This window comes from Lemur catta, chromosome 1, assembly GCF_020740605.2.
Source record: "Lemur catta isolate mLemCat1 chromosome 1, mLemCat1.pri, whole genome shotgun sequence".
In the NCBI taxonomy this organism is placed as follows: Eukaryota; Metazoa; Chordata; class Mammalia; order Primates; family Lemuridae; genus Lemur; species Lemur catta.
Genome location: NC_059128.1, coordinates 103,167,849 through 103,186,192, shown reverse-complemented (window position 1 = coordinate 103,186,192; position 18,344 = coordinate 103,167,849). Strand labels below are relative to the sequence as shown.

Sequence of the window (18,344 nt, the reverse complement as noted above, 5' to 3'; positions counted from 1 at the left end):
CTTGAACGGTGTCTGAGTACCTCTGCCTGTTTAGCCAAAGTTCAAGCACAGCCCACCTCCTCCAGGAAGCCCTCTTGGCCCTGCCTTTCTCCCTCTCCCTTCTTTACCGAGAGGGTTTACTAGGCAAGCCCAGCAATGCTGGCTGAGTGTGGCAGCTAAGAGATGCAGGGTCTGAACGATGCCCCTCTGCCTGGTCATCCCGCCCTGGGATTTACTGTGCACCTACTGTGCGCTACTCATTGCCTCCCGGGCTGTGGCTTGCTCCCGTCTGCTTCTTCCTCATCCCGCCCCCAGCTGGACACAGGGCTGGGCCCCTGGCAGTGTGGGGAGTCCTGGTTTTCTGACTGGCTGGAGGAGTGGGGAGCCCAGGCACACGCAGGGGTCTCATAGCCCTTTGTGGTGGAAGTGGGCCCAGCTAGAGACGGCTCAGAGCCCCCTCAGTGTCCCTGCACTCACGCTGGTGCCAGGAGACACGGTCTGGCTCAGTGTGAGGCGGGCTCAGGGTGTCTGGGGCGTGGCGGGGAGAGGATCACAGGTTATTTAATGTGCAGGGAGTTGCCACGTTCAGGACGACCCTTAACACCTGACTCTTCACACTCAAAAGCCTTACAAAGGCTTCCGAGACGCTCAGTAGGGAGGTATAGGCTTCCTGTCCCTCTGCCCGAGGCCCTGCACTTGACCCAAGCCCATGCCCGTGGGACCCAGCCCTCAGTGGGCCCATCTAAGACCGGAGCCTTGCACCATGTTGACAACATGGCACTTGAAAGGCCTGAGTCAGAACCAGGTGTCCCGAGATGTGAAGGAGTGGCTGGGTGGCAGCTGCGTGAAGGAGGCAGGTCAAAGGGCACACTCGGGCTGCAGCCCCAGGGCAGCAGGGAGCATGTGCACAGACATCCCCCATGCTCCTGCCTCCATTCTCCAGGTGCTCCTTTCTCCAGACGATGTTTAATTCCCTATTAAGGTAAAGCAGGCTCTGAAGCGAATCCGAGACAGAACCGTTTCTTGGGCTTGGGGGATGCGTGATGAGACTAGATAACAGACATACAGAAATCAGGGACGCTGGGAGGCTCACAGCTGGAGATACGACCACGAGCCCGGGAGGCAGTTAATAGCTTGGTCACTGCACGATCACTGCATGTCCCTGGACCACTGCTTCACCCCCAGGCTCTGCTGCTGTGACCAGTCCCCGACCACATGTCCAGGAGCTGCATACCTTGTGACCATGCCGTTGCTACCCAATGCGCCCCAGTGCTATTGAAGCATCCTCTGCTGCCCTGTGACTCTGTGTTCTGTGACCATGCATTGTGTCCTCCTGCAATGTGGGGCTGTGTGACATCATTCTGTGGCTTGGGCTATTGCTACGCACTGACACTCCGCGGCTCCATGGCTGCACTCTGTTGCTTGTCCCTGCGCCTCTTGGTTGCTTGAGTTCATCCATTGCTATGTAATTTTGTCTGGTTGCTATGGAACAGTGACCCATTACTGCACACTACCTGTGACTGTCACGGAGCTGTGCACTGTTGCTACCCGCCCACGTTCCATTGCCTGTTACCGGGCTCTACGGGCCACGTGAACGTGCGTGTCTGGGTGCTGCGCTGAGCCTTCCGGGCTCTGGCTGGTGGGTAGGAGCTGGAGCTGGAGCTGGGGGCTGGGTTTCTGGGACTCAACTAGGGCAGAGTGTCAGAGGCAGGAATAGCCAAGCCCTGTAGAGCTGAGGAGATTGAGAGAAGCCCAGTGAAAACACGAGAGAGAAATGATGCTCGGGGCGACGGAGCCAGGGTGGGAGGCTGAACATGGGATGGAGCCAAGAGGTGGGAACAAGGAGGGACAGGACGGGCCTGGAGCAGAGTGGGACGGGGAAGAAAGAGGGCCAGGCCAGGCGCCCTGCACACCCTGTGGGTGTCCAAGGACCTGATGGTGCCAGGTTGGCTGAGCATGCAGGCCCCTGTAGAGCCCAGATTCCCTCGGCCGCATGCGAGGCAGCACAGGAGTGCAACATCAGGAAGCCTGGGGCAGGTCCTGCTGGTCCCTGGGCCACCTCATTGCCACCCTTTGTATAATGACGGGATCAGTCTAGGGCTCTTTCTAATGCTCTTGCTGTCCAGCCAGAGGTTTTATTGCTTCGCCCAGCAAGCATTTACCAACATCTGTGCTGGGCCAGATCTGGACAGGGCAGCCCAGAGGCTCTTTAGTTCAAGGGCTGCATGGTGGTGGCTGAGGGGACCTAACCTGGTGGCAGACCAGGGCTAGAAGCAGGTCCCTGCGGCCTTGCCAGGTATCCAACAAGAGGCAAGGTAGAGGGACCAGGGGACCCTCTCTCTGTGCACATGCCACTGGTGGGGCTGCTGGGGGTGATGTCTGGGGGGGAATGCTGAGTTAGTTCTCCATTAGCTCCACCAAATCACACCTCTGACAGTCCATGGGCACGGGGTGGCCTGGGCCCCTGGTCATCACTCAGTCCCTCCCAGAGTCCCGTCTCAGTGTCCCCAGGCCACTTGGGTCTCCTCTCCGCCACTCACAAGGGTTACGCTTGCACAAAAACACTTCCTTCTAATGGCTAACCTTGACTTCTCCAGCTGCAGTCTAGTCTTGTCTTTTTTGCTTTAATCCTTAAGAGAAAATCAAGACCCACTACCCACGTTATTACAACATTTTTTCCGATATTAAAAATATTGTTTAAGCGGCTCACCTCTCGGATCCATTCTACATTTAACGACTGTTTCCTCCTCAGCTGTTTTCTCTTCTTCCCTCCTCCATAATCACCATTATCACGCTTTATAAACACAGAGAAGACTCCAGCCCGACCCATTCCAAACCTTCCTGTCTCATCTCCCCCAAACAAATCACGGTATTAAGATATCTGTATCTAATTCCTCTCCAATAATCCAGACCTGTTGTCCTCAGCTCAGACCTTGGATTCGTTGTCCAGCAGACTCCAAACCAGGGAGCCCCTGCCACAGTGCGGGCTGGGGACTGCCCCCTCCCTAGTCCCGCTGTGTCAGTGCCCAGGTGGCTGCCGTGGGAGGCTTGTCTAGCAGGCAGCGCTCGAGGCCCCTGCTCCTGGAGGTGGGGCGATGCAGGGGCCAGGTCTGCATCCTGGGGTTGGGTGGGGGCTGCAGTGGCAGAGGGCTGGGGCCTGGCTGGGCCCTTCCCAGGAGGCTGAGCTGGGTGGGGAGGGCAGGGGGGATTGTGCTGAGCTCACTGCACGGCTGTGACCAGGAAGGGACACCTTCACCTTCCACCTTCCTTCCTGCCTGCCTCTCTCCCAGATCACACCTTCCCTTTCTTTCTTCTGAGGCTGTCTGCTTGCGCCTTTCTCTCCTGTATCACCTCCTCTTGGAGGCGCAAGAAGGGAGGTCACATGGCCAGGATGTGGGGGCGGCAGGAACTGGTTTATTCATGCTGCCCGAAAGCTCCAAAGGCAAGAGCTGTATCTCTAATTTCGACGCAGTTTATGTCTGAGCTGTCCCCCCAAAGGGCAGAGGCGAGAGGCGGGGGTTGTGGTGGCCATGAGTGCCATGGTGCCCTCCTATTTGTCTGATGGGATGTGTTCTAGAAAGGTGCAGAAGTGCCAGGGGAAGATGAGGAGGCTGTCGGTGGACAGGGGCAGGTCCCGAGAGGAGGATGCCCCGGGCTTCCCTGTGGGCAGGTGGCCTTGTCTGGGGCCCCGTCTCAGGACCTTCCAGAGCAGCGCTCCCCATGGGACCCGCTGCAGAAGCAGAGAGCAAGCCACGCATCAGCTCACCCGTGGGCACTGGTGGTACCTCAGCTGGGGACTTTGCACTGTCTTTTTGGAGGCCTGTTCTTTAGCATCAGGCGGTGGAGACCCAGCACTGACCCTCACCAAATTAAGACACCACTTGGACCACCTCCCCCAGTGCTCTGAGCAGCTGGTTAACTGGTGGCAACAGGGAGACGCCAGCTCCCACGGTCAAGAACACGGACTCTAACTGACGTTGGTGTCCTCTGTGCTTTGGGCCCCAATTTTCCCTTTTATATGTTCAAGCGAATCTCTTAGAGGGGCTTCCCATGGCGCAGGGGACATGCTCCTGAGGGGCTTCTGAGGCGATGGCTACACGAGTAGGTGGAACCCGGGCTTGTGAGTGCTCTAGGGGTTTGTTTGGAAAATCATGTGGAAGGGCCGTCCGAAAGGTGGGGGACTGTAAGAGGGAGAAGGCTCCCCTCCCACCGGCTTGTCTAGGGGGCAACTCACATGCAGCGTGTGGCCAGAGGGACGGCTACCTGCCACCCGAGGCATGGACTAGTCCGCACGCCCCCTTCCTGCTCTGGCCCCCCCTGCCTGGGGAGAGACACTCACCACCTCGCGGTATGTCTCCGGCACAGGAGGCTCCTCCTCTGCCCCCTGAGAGCTGGGTGTGCTGGAGCCCGGCACGGGGCTCACCGTGGTGTCAGACCAGGACTCGCGGATGGTCCCCAGCTTCTCGTCCAGGACCTTCGGGTCCAGGGTGGGCAAAGCCTTGCTGTTGTCTGATGTCAAGAAGTTTTCCGGCCTCTGAGAAGAGAAGGTGCAGGGAAACTTCAGACAGGCCGTAAGTACACCTGCTACACCCTAAGCCTCCCGACCCCATGGCACAGGAAGCCTTGCACGCCCAGCCCTGTATACCTCCCCCACCATGCCCTTGTTCATGGGGCCCTAACAACATCATGCTTGCTAGTCCTCCCAGGAGCCAAGTGCTTTCCTGCCTCAGGGCCTTTGCCTCTGCTGTTCCCCAGCCGAAGGTCCCCATGGATCTTTACATGGCTGTCCCATCCTCATCATTCAGATCTCAGCCAGACACGACCTTCTCAGGAGGCCCCGCCCTTTGCAATAGGGGCTCACTCTACTTAAGGTAACCCCACTTCCAATACCCACATTATCCCATTTTCCTGTGTTCATCGTACTCTTCAAGAAAATTAACTTTCAAAAAATGGACTCACTTGTTAACTGCCTCCCTCCTCCAATGCCCACGCTAGGATGTAAGCCCCGTGCAAGCGTCTGGCTCACTGCAAGCACTCAACAAATAGTTGCTGAAAGAGTAGGTGAACTATGCCCTCTCTGACCCCACGCTCGGTGCAGTAACAACAGCTTCTAAAATCCCACTTTCTTTCAACACCCTTTGCTGTGTAGACTTATTTTCCATTTCATTTCTAACATCTCTGATCTTATTGTCCGTTAAACAGAGTCTCCTCTCTCTGTGTACTCTGGTGAGCCTCTGTCTCCTTCTACGTTCTTTTTCCTATTCTCCTCCTCCCTCGGCCTGACTCTCTCTGTCATCTCTGCGTGTCTAAAACCTGAGGCCACTCACATGCCAGCCCCCCAGGAAGCCCTGATACCTCAGCTCACACTTGCTTGTAGCTTTTCTGGGTTCTTCCTGCCCAGCACTTGGCTACTTGTGCTCTCACACTGCTCTCTAATTCCAGACTTGCTTGCTATTTTTGTTTTTCTAACAAAACTTTAAGTTCCTTGTGCTTGGGGGCATGTCCAGGCTCCCTCTGGGGAGAGGTTACTTTAAACTTCTGTTTGAAATCTGTGATTATCTCTAAAACATGCCCATTTGTCAAAGAACCACATAGTCTCGGGGTTTGTAGGGACCTCCAAGGTGAGCCGGTCCCACCCTACATCAGCTGTTGGAATCCCCTCTTGGCCACAGACAAATTATTCCACCGTCTGGAGTATTGTGCTAGAAATAAATAGAGCAATGGCACAGTGCCAACCAGGACAGACATGCTCAGGGTTAGAGGTGCCCGAACCACCAGAGCGAGAATGGGCACAGGCGGGCCTCTCTTTAAGCGGATACTCTGTATGAAAAGCCACCCGGATGAGCTGGAGGAATTGGGGACTGGGTCCTTCTCTTTACCACTGGGATCCTTTAAATAATTATTCCCGTATGCCCTTTTCAATTAAAATTTGGTGTGCAGAAATTCATTAACATGAAACCTTTTCAGGCTGTGCCCGTAGAGGAAGGGACAGCCATATAAGCACACAGAAGCATCCAGTCCAGTCTGGGCCCCATCCTCCCCCAACCCCCATCCAGTGGGCACAAAAATAGATAATTCCAAAGAGAAAGCAGCTATGATAAGACTCTTGGAATGGGAAGAGTGAGACACTGGGTGCACCCGAGGCTGGCTTTGGCAGGCCACCTACTGCACTACACAGCCAGGACTTGTGGGCCTGTTCCGTCTGTGGGCATCGGCCTGGCCATCTCTCCCACCTGCTCCTCTTGATAGCTCTGGTTTAGGGAGGGTGGGATTCACTCGTGGAGGATGCCCACCGACATGAATGCACCCAGTGTAGCATCAAAGTCAGATGGCTTGGAGTTTTCTGGATGTCTGTGTGTTTTAGACAGAAAAAAGTACCACATCTTTCTCCTGCTCGAAACAGCTGCACGCCAGACGAGCTGCTGAGGGAGAGCTATAAAATGCACATTAGATGGATGGGTGGCTAGATGGATGCAGGAGCGAATGAAGGAAGGAGTAACTGGTCAGGGCGAAGACCACCTCCCCACTGAGCAGGTGGCCCCTGGGGCTGGGGTGAGATGCTGATTCAGGACCCATAATGACATTTCTCCTCATTTCCAGGCAGAAAGCCAATCTCAATGCCCTGGATTTCATAGACTGCCATCTAATCCAGTTAGGGGAGGAAGTAGAAGTAATGAAATCAAGGGAGAGGTCTCCAGAGGTGCCCCCATCAGTACTGAAAGCAGGGACAATTGCCCAGGGAGCCCCTCCCCCACAGCCTGCCTCCCTGCTGTCCACCTGTGTGGCCCCAGCATCAGCTGAGTCAACTCAGTGACCCAGAGCTGACATTTCCTGAGCCCCTGGTCAGAGCTGGGCACTCACCAGGTACCTTTATGTGGATTCTGAACTTTACTATGTGTAACTCATTTACTTTCATCACAAAGCTAAAATAAAGATGAGACCAACCCCTCGGTCCAGAGCAGTGCCCTCACCCCACCAGTCTCTTGTGGGCAGGGGCGTGTTCTGAGGAGGGGAGGCGAGACTTTAAGTCTATTCTGCCCTTCCCATCCCAGCTGCCAGACTCAGTGGCTCTGCCCTGCCCTGCCCTGCCCTGGGGCTGGCCCTGGCCAAGATCTGCTCCCATGGCTGCTTCATGCCAGCACCTCCCACCCTGCAGGTCCCCTGCCCACATTCTTGTCCCCTGCCCCATAGGAAAATATTTAGACCTCTAAACAGCGCAGACCCTACAGGGGAGGCCCAAGGCAGTTGTTTTTGTCACATAAGGTGAGGGGCACCAAGAGGACATAGTGCCTCCCACAGGGTCTAAGTTCCCCTAATAGTTCCCTTTCTTTATGGCCAACACTGCCTCTCCTGACTCTCAGCTTCAATCAGCCCATGTTTTGGGGGGGATTATGCCCTCATCTCCTAGCTCCTCAAGGAGGGAGCTTGTCTGAGACCACAAGGAAGGGCCAGCTGCTGGGCTGGTGGTCGGCATGGAGGATGGGGAGACGGTGAACCCTTGGGGACTAGCTCCTCCCATTCAGGCCCAGGCTTGCCCGACTCTCCTCCTTTCCTCTAGGTGGGGTTGGGGCTCCTGGCCCACCCCACAAGCCTGCTTATTTGCTTTTCTATTTGGTAAGCCCTGCCCCACCTGCTGGAGCAGCTTGGGGCTGACAAGTGGCCCCTGGCTCCGTGGCTGCAGCATATCGTGCTTCATTAGGGCTGTAATTGGAGACCGACTTTGAAAGCTCAAAGCGATGCACGGCCACGCACTAGCTCAGACTCAGCACCCAGCCCACCATTCCCTGTGCCGCTGCAGCTGCCCACACTGCATGTGAGTGCCACGGTGGGGGGAAGACACTCCTTCCTCACGCTTCCCAGCCCTCACTGTTGCCGGCAGAGTGGGGTCTATTGAGACAGACCAGACCAATGACATCACAGGCTTGAGGCTTCTTAAGTCACCTGTCTCCCTCCTCCCTGCAACATCCTCTGCCTCCCTCCGACCCACTCCATCCCCTAGATCCCTGATCATGCAAAATGCAACAGTTCCAGCCTGCCCTGGCAATTACGGACCAGCCATGCTGCAGCTGCTGTCCTTGGTGCTGAAACTGCCCGCCTTCCGGCCACCCCGCCTCTTGCCCCGCCCTGAGCCTTCTTGCTGGAGCACACATGCTCTTAATTCAATTAGCTGGCCCTGAACCCTCCCCAGGGAGCCTAGAGCGGAAACTGACAAATTCTGTTTAACAAAGACATTTGTCCCTCGCCCTGCCGGCTTTGGGCTCTGCCCGCCTGTATCCCGCTCATTAGGTATCTAACAAAGTGCATCCCAAGAAATCTGCTTCCAATCGCTAGTAATTCAGCAGTCCTGATGCAATTTTCTCCCTGATAAGGGTCTCTCGCCCGCTGGCAAGCGCCGTAATGAGCCCTGTGCAGCGGCTCCCAGATCAGTCACTGCTTTGTTATTTCCTGTGGCCGCAGTTGTAGGTTCTTATCTCTTCAGCTGTAGGCGAGGCTCAGACAACCAGCCCCTCCAAGAGGGCTTGCTGCCTGCCCTGCATATGGCGAGCCTCATTTATGGCTTCCCTCCTGCTCCTGCAGCTGCAGTGGGGTTTGAAGCTGCAAGTCTGTCTCCCAGCCAAGAAGGGTCCAGGTGTTAATCTTTGATGGGGCCATGATTCTTTTGCCAGAAATTGGTGTCAGAGAATTAATCTAAAAGCAAGTTCTGGGGTCGGGGAGGGGAGCCACTGATAAGAATATTTAAAAATTCTGCCAGCGATTTTAGTATTAAATAGAGTCCTGCCTGTGGCTCAGTGGATGGACTCTGTGCTCACTCTTTTTGCCTCAACCCTGCTCTTTCTGCATTTAATCTTTGCCCTTGAGTTTCCCTGTTCACTTCCAGAGAGACTTTTCCAGTATAGATCAGACTACATCCTACTGCTGCTCAAGGACCTTCCCATCAACTTATGGCAAGGTCCAAACTCTATGCTGGCACCCTGGCCCCTCTGCAACCTGTGTCCCATCCAGTTCTCCCGTCTCCTGGCTCACTAGAGTCCCCACATGTCATGTGCTTCAGACACTGTCATGCCTCCATGCCTTTGCACAGGGGGTCCCTTTGCCTGAAATGTCCTTGCCTTGCCAATTTCCAAGCCATTATCTGGGGCAGGGCTCAAACCATGCCTCTCTGTCATGCCTCCCCTGACCTCTGTATGCACAATGCACCGACCTTAACTAGGACCCTTAGCAAGATGGGTGGATGATCGTTGGGCGCTTTACTGCTTGGCATGGGTAAGGAATCTAACAAATGGTTAATGTATGAATGTTAATGGTTATGTATGAATGACCTTGGCTGGGAAAGGGGTTCACCTGGTTTGGCTGAAGGGAGGTCTGGGCTTGAGGTTTGAGATGGGGAAAATCCCAAGACTAGCTCCCACTTTCTGAGAAGTTTGGTCTGGAAGCTTCTGCCACATCTCTAGTCCTTCTCTCCCCCTTCTTCAATTTACCAATTATGCATTGGGTGCACAGGAGAGCAGAGCAGGGGAAGGGAGGGTCCAAATGTCGAGGTTCCTCAGCCACCTCTGCCTCCTAACTTAACACACTCCATCTCTGCTTGGGAGTCACAGGGTCACATTCTCAAGTCAGCCAGGTGCTATGGTTGGCGAGGCATTTGGGATGACCCTGTATCAGGCCTCCTGGGTTACTAGCAATGGGAAGCAGTGTGGCTCTTGGTCCCAGCCCTACCCACCCTGGGCTGGGAGCTCCGAGGCCAGGAGGCAGGTCTTCACTTCCTGCATCTCCTGCACAAGCCCCCGCTCAGGGCAGGAAACACTGGGGGCCTTAGCAAATCTGGCCTCTGGAAAGATGCTCATCTGTCTCTTCCCCAGTTTTTCATTCTCTGAAAATTGCTGTGAGACCCAATGCTGTGTTGGTGATGTTTATCTTCAGCACTTGACAAGGCCTTCTGATGTCCTTGTGGATGTGAAGCTGGTGGAGCAGCTGTCATGAGGGGCGGGCGCTGAGTGATTGATTCGCAGGGCTCTGTCATCCCCCCTCCCCGAGGAGCCCTGACGAATTCAGCATGTTTGTCAGCAACCTGGGTGAGCGACACCAGGAGCTCCCTTTGCGGCATGTCTGCAGGACACTGTGCGCACCCTCCCCATTCAAGCTTCACCACGTTCCTGGCTGGTGGGGACGACAACGCCATTGTGTGATGACGGAAGGGAAGCTCGGCTGGCTAAGGGCAAGTGGAAGATTCAGGATTCAAACCCAGATCTAAGGATGCACATTGTGGATGTTGCAGCACTGAACATTCCTGACCACATCGACAGAGAGCTTGGGGCTTGGGCTTGGGGAGGAGCTTGGGCTGGGGGACTGTGAATGTGTTGCATGATAAAGTCAGGGTCCAGAATGATCTCAAGCCTAGAATATGGGCCAAGAGAAGGAAGGCAAAATGCCACAGGGAAGAGAAACCCTAAGTTCAAATAGAGCAGCAGGGGTGCCAGGTGTGGCTGTGCCTTACTGATGTGCCAGAGCTGGACCCTGGCTCTAAAGGGACCTTCACGGCCTTGGTAAGCACTAAAACAGCAAACACTGGACTTCCGCTGCACCAAAGGGGGGAACAAGTTCAGAGAGAGGGGTGATAGTCCTGTTCTACCCACCAATGCTTATCGTGGCCCACAGTCTTGGAGGACACGGTAAGAGGAGTGTTGTCAAGAGGAGAAAGCCTACAGGATGAGTGTCAGAGGCCAAGTGTGACAAAGAGCAGGCAGAGGAAGAAGAGCGGGTTCAGGCTAGAGATGTCAGATGTTTGCAAATGTCAGCAGGGCTGACATGGGCGTGGGCACTGACTTCTCTGGAGCTGGCTGCAGGGAGGAAAGGCAGGACCAGGGTCAGGGGCCGGAGACAGAGAAGGAAGTGTTTTACAAGGGAGCTGGTAGTGTTGGGAGAGGGCTTCCTGGGTGGTAATGAGCTCCCTGGTAGGAGAGGTGAGAAAGGAGACCCTGTGGAACCCTCCGTGTGTGTGCTCTGGAGGGAGTGTTCAACTCCCTCTCTTGGAGGTGGGGAGTCTAGGGGGGTGTTACACAGCCACCAAGAGACTGGGGGGGAACCAACATTGCCCCCAAGGCACGGAGCACTACTGGGGGGCATTCAGACATCGTGGAAAGCCTTTTAAGGTGTGGTGGCCAGTCTGGCCCCCTGCACCAAGCGGCTGTCCCCTGGGAAAGCCCAGGCTCTCATTTCTCTCCTGTCCATCTCCAGCTTCCTTTGGAGTGGGTGGGAGGAGCTCTAAACTGGACCTGGAACCTGCGCAGGTGAGGAAAAGGGTGCCTGGGAGCTGCCTCCTGCCATCTGACCTGGGACAGTGAGAGGACAGGAGGACAGGGCCTTTGGGTCGGGGAGGCAGGACGGCAGGGATGTTGTGAGGTGGTGGGAGGGAAAGGGTCTCTCTGTCTGGATCCATTGGCATCTTTGTGACAGTGTTTTCAGAGCTAGAGTTTTAGGCATGGGGACAGGGCCTTCCAGAGGACTGAACCCACTGAGGAGACGACTGCGCTGTCCTGGACGCTGGCCCTTCCAGGCAGCTGTGTTGGGTGAGGAAATGGAGGCAGGTTTGCGTTGGGGTTTCTCTAAGGACCAACCCAGGGCTGTCATGTATGGCTTTCAAAAATCCATGAAAATTCTTCAAATGCCAGCATGACTCTGCCTGTCCCCCACCCTCCCTACTACATTTGCTAAGTAGCCACTTGTCCCCACTCTAACCTGGTCTCCAGAGAAAGCTTTGTAACTAGTTTGAAAGAAAACCCCACCAGGGCAGCATCAAATGCTCACCCCACCCCATTTCCATGAGGGGAAGAGGAAGGCGGAGGGTCAGATGGGACCATGGCAGCTGTCCCTTCCCTCAGTGGTGGCAGCAGTGGCCACCACCTCCTGTCCTCAAATGCACCATCCCTGTGCTAAAACCCCAGGGAGCCGGTGGGTTTCATGTCCTCCTGGCATCTTTCGGCTGTGAGCTGAGGAGGGGTGGCACCCATCTGGGGAGCCCGACCCCACCTGTGCCCTGTGCCCCACCTGGGCAAGACAGTGGATCCCAAATCCTAACCCCAAGAGAGGAAATATTGCCAAACACCCACACCATGGCATGAGCTCGTCCCACTTCGCAGGGAGGTGCATCTTCAGGCAGAGAGGCACGAACCTACACAATGAGCACCTACTGTGTGCATACCAGGCTCCAATCCACATGGGTCAGCCCAGGAAACGCGGCCAGCGTGGGCCTCACTTCAAAGAGGCTGGCTGCAAGCTGGAGGGTACCCAGGACGCTACGGGATCGTGAAACCAGTTCATTAAAGAGCCAGGCTGCTTAGCCAGGAGAAGAGCAGACTCCCGAGGGGACCACATCGCGCTCTTCAAAGTGAAGAGGCTGAGACCAGAGGGGGTGGAGGAGACCACGGGTTCATTCATGCATGTGTGTGCGGAGCAGCCACGGGCTGTGGATTCTCAGAGCCTACAGGACCTCAAAGGCCAACCCCCGCTGGGTGCGCAATAACGGGAAGCTTTCTGTGTGTGTGCGATTTACTCGCTTTTCTAGTTTTTACTCACCTACACACATAAATCCAGTTTATAGAGAGATTCCACCAGAGGGTGTAAACCAACCCATCACCAACAAACCACCTTCAAGTACAACGTCCCAAGCCGGAGACCACCTCTTGCCGTTCACTGTCATCTGCTCTGCCTGCAGGCATGCTGGCTGGCTGGCCCTCGAGTGACCCACGCGGGAGGCTTGCTGGCCCTACAGCCCCAGGGGGCAGAGCCAGAAACCTGGGGCAGAGGGGGTCCCCAGAGGCAGTCTGGGCTCAAAGAGCCATGCACGGGCTGCTTCGGGAGGCAGGGAGCTCCCTGTGCTGGCAGAGCAGGAGAGGCCGGGACGACCACCTGTGCTGCATGTTGCCAAGGAGATTCCTGTCCAGGGTGGGCTGTTGAGAGAGACCTCTGCAGTCCCTGCCTATGTGGAAGTTTCTGGGAGCTCTGAGGCTGGGTGATGTGGAAGAAGTTGGCGTGGGGAGGCTGTGTCCACCAAAAGGGCCAATTACTCAGGACAGCCTGTGCCCAAACCTCCCGGACGTGGAGGCTCACGGGAAAGAGACTGTGTCCTCAGGCTGGGGCTCTTCCCAAATAAGGCTTGCGTGTTCATTTCTCCTGAAGCCTTTCTGCTCTGTGACAGCACTGCCGTGTCTCACCACGTGCAAAGAGCCATCCCAAAGATGGAGCTGGTGCACGAGGGACCCTAGAGCCCCGCTATCACAACCCCCCTGCAGCTGGGGTGTCCACAGGACCCTAAGATCTCCAGGTGTCTGATGGTGACACCTGGACCTTTAAGCGGTGTTTGGTTTAAATGGTGGAAGGATGGATAGTGGCACAGGGGTGAAGACCAGGCACCTCCGCCATCAAGCTGCAGGCAGCACCTCAGGCCCAACAATAAGGTGCGAGGACCCTGGTCTCTCTTTCACGGCAGCTTAGCTCGTGGCCTTCCCAGGCTGCTGCGTGGAAGCCAAACAGCTCCTCCAAGGACTGCCCATCACATCACCTTGTTTGCATGTTCTCAGGCCACTTGTCACTGGCTGATACCCACTTATGAATTATTTGTTCGTTGGCCACACTCCCTGCTCTCTGACATGCAAGCTTTATGATAGGAGGGCCTTATATTTTTGTGGTCTTCTATGTCATACCCCTAAAACTCAGGACAGTATCTGCTCCACAGCGGGGGCTCCCCACGTTTGCGGTTGCCTGGAGGACAACGTGGTTTCACAGTGAAGGTGGAGGTGCAGGACGGAGGGGACGGGCCCCTTCAGACTTAGCTGCATGCCCTCTGACCTGGTCTTCAGTTCTCAACGCTGTCCTGCCACCCCTTAGGGGGAAGGGTGCCACAAGGGCTCAGACGCCAGCAGAGAGCCACGTCCAAGCCCCATGAGGATGAATTCAGGGCACATGAATTCAGGGATCCATGACCGCTGGCCCCACCCATTGCAATCCACAAGCAGAGCCAACGTTCTACCTCCTTCCTTGCGTACTACCTGGCATGTAGTGGTTCCTCATCAAATATATGTGGAATAAAAGAATAAATGGGTGGGTCCCGTGGTGGCAAGAACCTTCTGTCGAGTCCACCCACATTAGCACTTCATACTCAGGCCCCTAAATTGATCTTCAAGAGTCAAGAATCGAAGTGAATCAGTTATTGGCCAATTCTCAATGGCTTCACCAAAAAACGGTTAAGCTACGAAGAGGTTTGGCTTCTGCGTGCCAGTTTGCATGCGTGTGAGAGCATGCACGTATGCACTGAGTGTGTGCACCCTTGCACAGGTGTGTGCACACATCCGTGCCTGTATGGCTGTCCGTGTGCAGACACGTGCGTGTGATTGCACGGGAGCGTGTACGTGTGCACGGTCTGTGTGTATAAATTCTTGGCTGCACAATCTGCTCGTACTGTTTTCTTGGTACACGCCCAATCTCGATCCCTTTCTTTTCCTTTCTTCTCAGAAATCCATTACTAAAAGGTTTTTTTTCTACCCGCCTCCAGGGGGAGGGGACTGGGGGAAGGGACCGCTAAAATCACGAGGCCCAGATCAAAACACTCAGCAGCTAAATGAATTCACAGCATTTTCCCGCATGGCTTGGAGGGGTAATTTAGTGAGGCCGCCAGCTGGAAGGAAAGGGATTAATTCTGCACTTAGCTCAGCTCCAGTGAATAATTCATTACTGGAGACCTGTGCCCAGCCCCTGGGCCGTGCGGGAAGCGTCCTGCCCACCTGCCTGTTGCCTGCCCTGGCCCACCAGTCCCGACCAGGGGCACCTGACGCTCCTTTGACCCCCGGGCCACATGTGCCCCAGTGAAGGGGGCAGTAGACGGGGGAGGTGAGGAGGGACTGGCAGTGGCCACTGGCAGACTCTTGACCCTGGGAAGAGGCCTGGAGTGTTAGGCTCCAACCTGGAAGTTTGTGACCTTTTTCTCCAAGATCCTGCTGCCCCTTTCTTGGGGTCTTTTGTTTCTTCTGTACCCTCCCCTCTCAGTATCTTCTTGTTCCTGGTTTGGTGGTGGGGGCGGGGGCTGCCAGGGAGTAGCTAGCTCTCTCCCACCCAGGTATTAGGGGACCCTAGAGAGGGCGGTGCTGAACGCCCATGGCAGGGGGTGCTAATGGGAGGTCTCGGGCCCTCACCAGAGGCCTTGTGAAGACATGTTCAGGCTGGTACCTGCCCAGACGTACCCTCACACCCCACACCATAGGACTCTCTATGTTCCTCATGGGTGAAGTCACAGGGCCAAGTACTGCCCCAGAGCTGGTGGGCAGTCTTCCCTCGTGGGAAGCTGGCAGGAGTGGGCTGGGCCACATCAGCCCCTACGTTTCGTCAGCGTTTCCCAGGTTCGTCTCATCTCTCCATCGTGAGGTCAATGGTGCCATGCAACACAACCAAGTCCTGGGAGTGGGAGCACGTAGTATCTGCAGGTTCCAATATTTAGGGCGTGGAATCTTGGGGGCCCGTTTTTGGAATTCTGTCTGCCACAGTCGGGGTAGTCAGAGTGGAAAGATGCCCAGGGCTGGGACCTGCCTGACGGATGCCGCTCTTCCCCCAGCCAGCTGCACCTGAGCGCTGCGTCCACTTGGCCCCTGGCCATTTGGCCCCAGGGCACCTGGCAGGCACCTGCTGGGCTTCTCCCACTTTCCTCTCCGTGGTGCTGGGATGTGGGTGGCCTTCGGGGGCTGGGAGTGGTCTGGCAGGCAGCCAGCAAGGACACTGGGATGTCAGTCCTGACTGCAGGGAACTGATGGTGCCGGCAACCTGAAGAAGCTTGGAAACCTCCAGAAGGGAATGTGACCCTGCCAACATCTTGATTTCAGGCACTCTGTGTTGGACTACCTGCCTACACAAGTGTCAGCTAATAGCTGGCTATTGTTTTAAACTTCTGAGTTAGTCATGCAGTAATAAAAAACTGCTCTCCTAGTTCACCCTTGCAGAACCTTGATCCCAGTGAGCCAGGCTTGGCTTGGGTTGGGTCAGAGGTTGACTCTCAGGTCTGGGTGGACCTCTGCTCTCAGCTCTCCTCTTCCTAATTTCAGCTTTCTCTCTGGTCTTCTGGAGCCTCAAATCACCCTCAAACTTGCCCATCCAAAGCAGCAGTCCCCTCTGCCCAGAAGCCCCTGGCCCCCGGCCCTGAGCAAGGCCATGTCTCACTGAGGGGTGACAGGCACTGGCATGTGTCTGCCAGCCTTGCACCGCCCCCCGGTCCCCAGCCAGCCACAGCCTTACCTCGGAGGAGATCAGGTGGAAGGAGAGATCCACTGTGGGGGCCTCACCGCTTATGGTTTTCAGGTTAGTGTCCTGAGAGGAGAAGGGGCACTCAGACCACACCGGCCAGGGCGGCTTTGGCCTCTGCTCCACCCGCTGTTCCAGATTCCCCCGGAAGGAAGGTGCCTGCCAGGGGCTGCGCCCAGGAGGGTGGGAGGGAGCGGGGAGCAGGCCTTCTGCCTCTGCCCCCATCACCACCTCCACACCCTGCTTCTCAACTCCACTGGGCACCTGAGTGGCACCTGCGGGCTCACCGCCTGGTAGAGGGAAGCTCCCATTTGTTGAGGTCTATATGTCAGGATGGCCAGAAGCATTTTAGGGAGAAAAGTGGCATAGAAATAGATGATAATAATAATGGTATTAATTCTTATCGAGAACTTATTCTAAGCATTTACATGTATTCCCTCACAAAACCTCACAGCAACCCTATGGGAAAAGCACGATGACTGTGCACCTGTTTTACAGACCAGGACACTGTGGCACTGAGACTTTAATTCCCCACGGTCTCGTAAGCGGGTAACCATGAGCAGGAACCAGAATTGGGCCCGGATAGTCTGGCTCAGGAGCCTGAGCTCTTAACTCCTTGTTACACACAGAAATTGCACCCTGGGCATGTCGCTCCCGTTTGCACTGAAGTTCCGAGATGGCAATTTACCCATGTTCCGTGGGGAGGATGGGGGCAAGACAGGATTCGAACCCAGGTCTGGCCGGCTGAAGGCCTGAGCTCCTGCACTATCCCGCAGGTCCTCCCTGTGCTTCTCCCCCACGTTGCTCAGAGGCAACGTCTCTGGCTCCGTTCATCACAGACCAGAGGCGAGATGTTTTCTGGTGCTGGGGAAGCTCCCGCACCTACAGTGAGGGCCCTGGAGGGAGCTTTCGCAGAAGCCAAGTTGCCCATGGAGGTGAGGCCAGGTGGAGCGGGGTGGGGCGGGGTGGGACCAGGTGGGGCCCGGTGCAGGGCAGGGGCTCACCAGGATGGGGAGCTGCGCCACGCGTAGCCCGTCCAAGCCTTTCCCTGCCAGCATCTTCCGGTACAAACGACTCTTTAGCGGCAACACAGAGATGCCCAGGGGATCGGTGAGGGTCCACGGCTGGCTGCCTTTCACTGAGAGGGGAGGAGCAGCCGGGTCCACCAAAGCCCCCACCCCAGCCCCGGCTCCCATACCCCACATCCAGCCCTCCCATCTCCCACCTCCCCGCCTGCTTCTGCCTCCTGGCCTTCCCCTGCACACCCTCCTCCGCCCGTCTTCAGGCCTTTGTGAACTCCAAGCCAACTCTAAACATACTCTGCATCCCTGGGTATTTATAGGGTTACCCTCATCTCTGCCCTTTGGGGGCTTCAATCCCATAGAGTGGAAGTAAATCCTGTCTCCCCCACCCATCCCTGTGAGCTCTGAGGGCTCCGCCCTCCCCATCACGGATGGGCGCAATGAAAACGTAGCATGGGAACAGGACCTAGGATGGGAACAGGCCCGGGTGTCCTGCCTGTGCCCCGCAGGTGCCACTTGGACAAGGAACGCAGCCAGGCTCTCCTCTGCCCTTGCTGGGAGGCTGCCTCGGCACCTGGCAGCCCTTAAACCATCCCGGTGGGAGGCAGAGGCGGGATGGTCCAGACACCCTTTCGCACAAAGCTCCTGAGGCATGGCTGCCCTGGCGAGGTGCCGCGTGCGGGCACTTACTTGAAGTGGAGGGGTAGTACTCCAGCACCAGGGCTGTGTCTTCTGAGAAGCTGGTGGCTCCATCTCGGCCTTGGAAGAGGAAGGACTGATTCCACAGGGGCAGCTCTGGGGGTCCCCCAGGCTTGGACAGCTGGAGGGAGAGAGTGAGAGTAGCTGGTGGGGCTACAGCTCCTCCCAAATCAAAGCATGTGCAGATATTTGGTTGTGTGTGGTGTGTGTCTATCTATGTCTCAAATGTTTGTCCCAATTATCAAAGCAACACACAATTTTTGATGAATAAATTTTGGAAAATACAGGAAAGTAGAAAGAAGAAACAAACTCCTGTGTTCTCACACTAAAGACAACAGTTCATAAAACTGTGTGCTTCTTTCC

General features: G+C 56.0%; 1 protein-coding gene across 1 annotated transcript in view; it reads right to left on the bottom strand.

Moving 5' to 3' along the window:
* Positions 1 to 4,001: 4,001 nt before the first annotated feature.
* Positions 4,002 to 18,344, bottom strand: part of LOC123635016 (coiled-coil domain-containing protein 33-like) — a 66,705-nt gene continuing 52,362 nt past the window's right edge. Inside the window, exons 8-21 of the mRNA XM_045546796.1 lie at positions 17,973 to 18,102; positions 17,265 to 17,398; positions 16,255 to 16,326; positions 12,657 to 12,742; positions 12,179 to 12,272; positions 10,786 to 10,817; positions 10,614 to 10,679; positions 10,475 to 10,556; positions 10,025 to 10,189; positions 9,701 to 9,752; positions 8,032 to 8,172; positions 7,610 to 7,680; positions 4,319 to 4,513; positions 4,002 to 4,160 (exon numbers count right to left, since the gene is read on the bottom strand). Coding sequence (XP_045402752.1) covers positions 4,002 to 4,160; positions 4,319 to 4,513; positions 7,610 to 7,680; positions 8,032 to 8,172; positions 9,701 to 9,752; positions 10,025 to 10,189; positions 10,475 to 10,556; positions 10,614 to 10,679; positions 10,786 to 10,817; positions 12,179 to 12,272; positions 12,657 to 12,742; positions 16,255 to 16,326; positions 17,265 to 17,398; positions 17,973 to 18,102 — 1,479 coding nt within the window. The remainder of the gene's footprint in view (positions 4,161 to 4,318; positions 4,514 to 7,609; positions 7,681 to 8,031; positions 8,173 to 9,700; positions 9,753 to 10,024; positions 10,190 to 10,474; positions 10,557 to 10,613; positions 10,680 to 10,785; positions 10,818 to 12,178; positions 12,273 to 12,656; positions 12,743 to 16,254; positions 16,327 to 17,264; positions 17,399 to 17,972; positions 18,103 to 18,344) is intronic.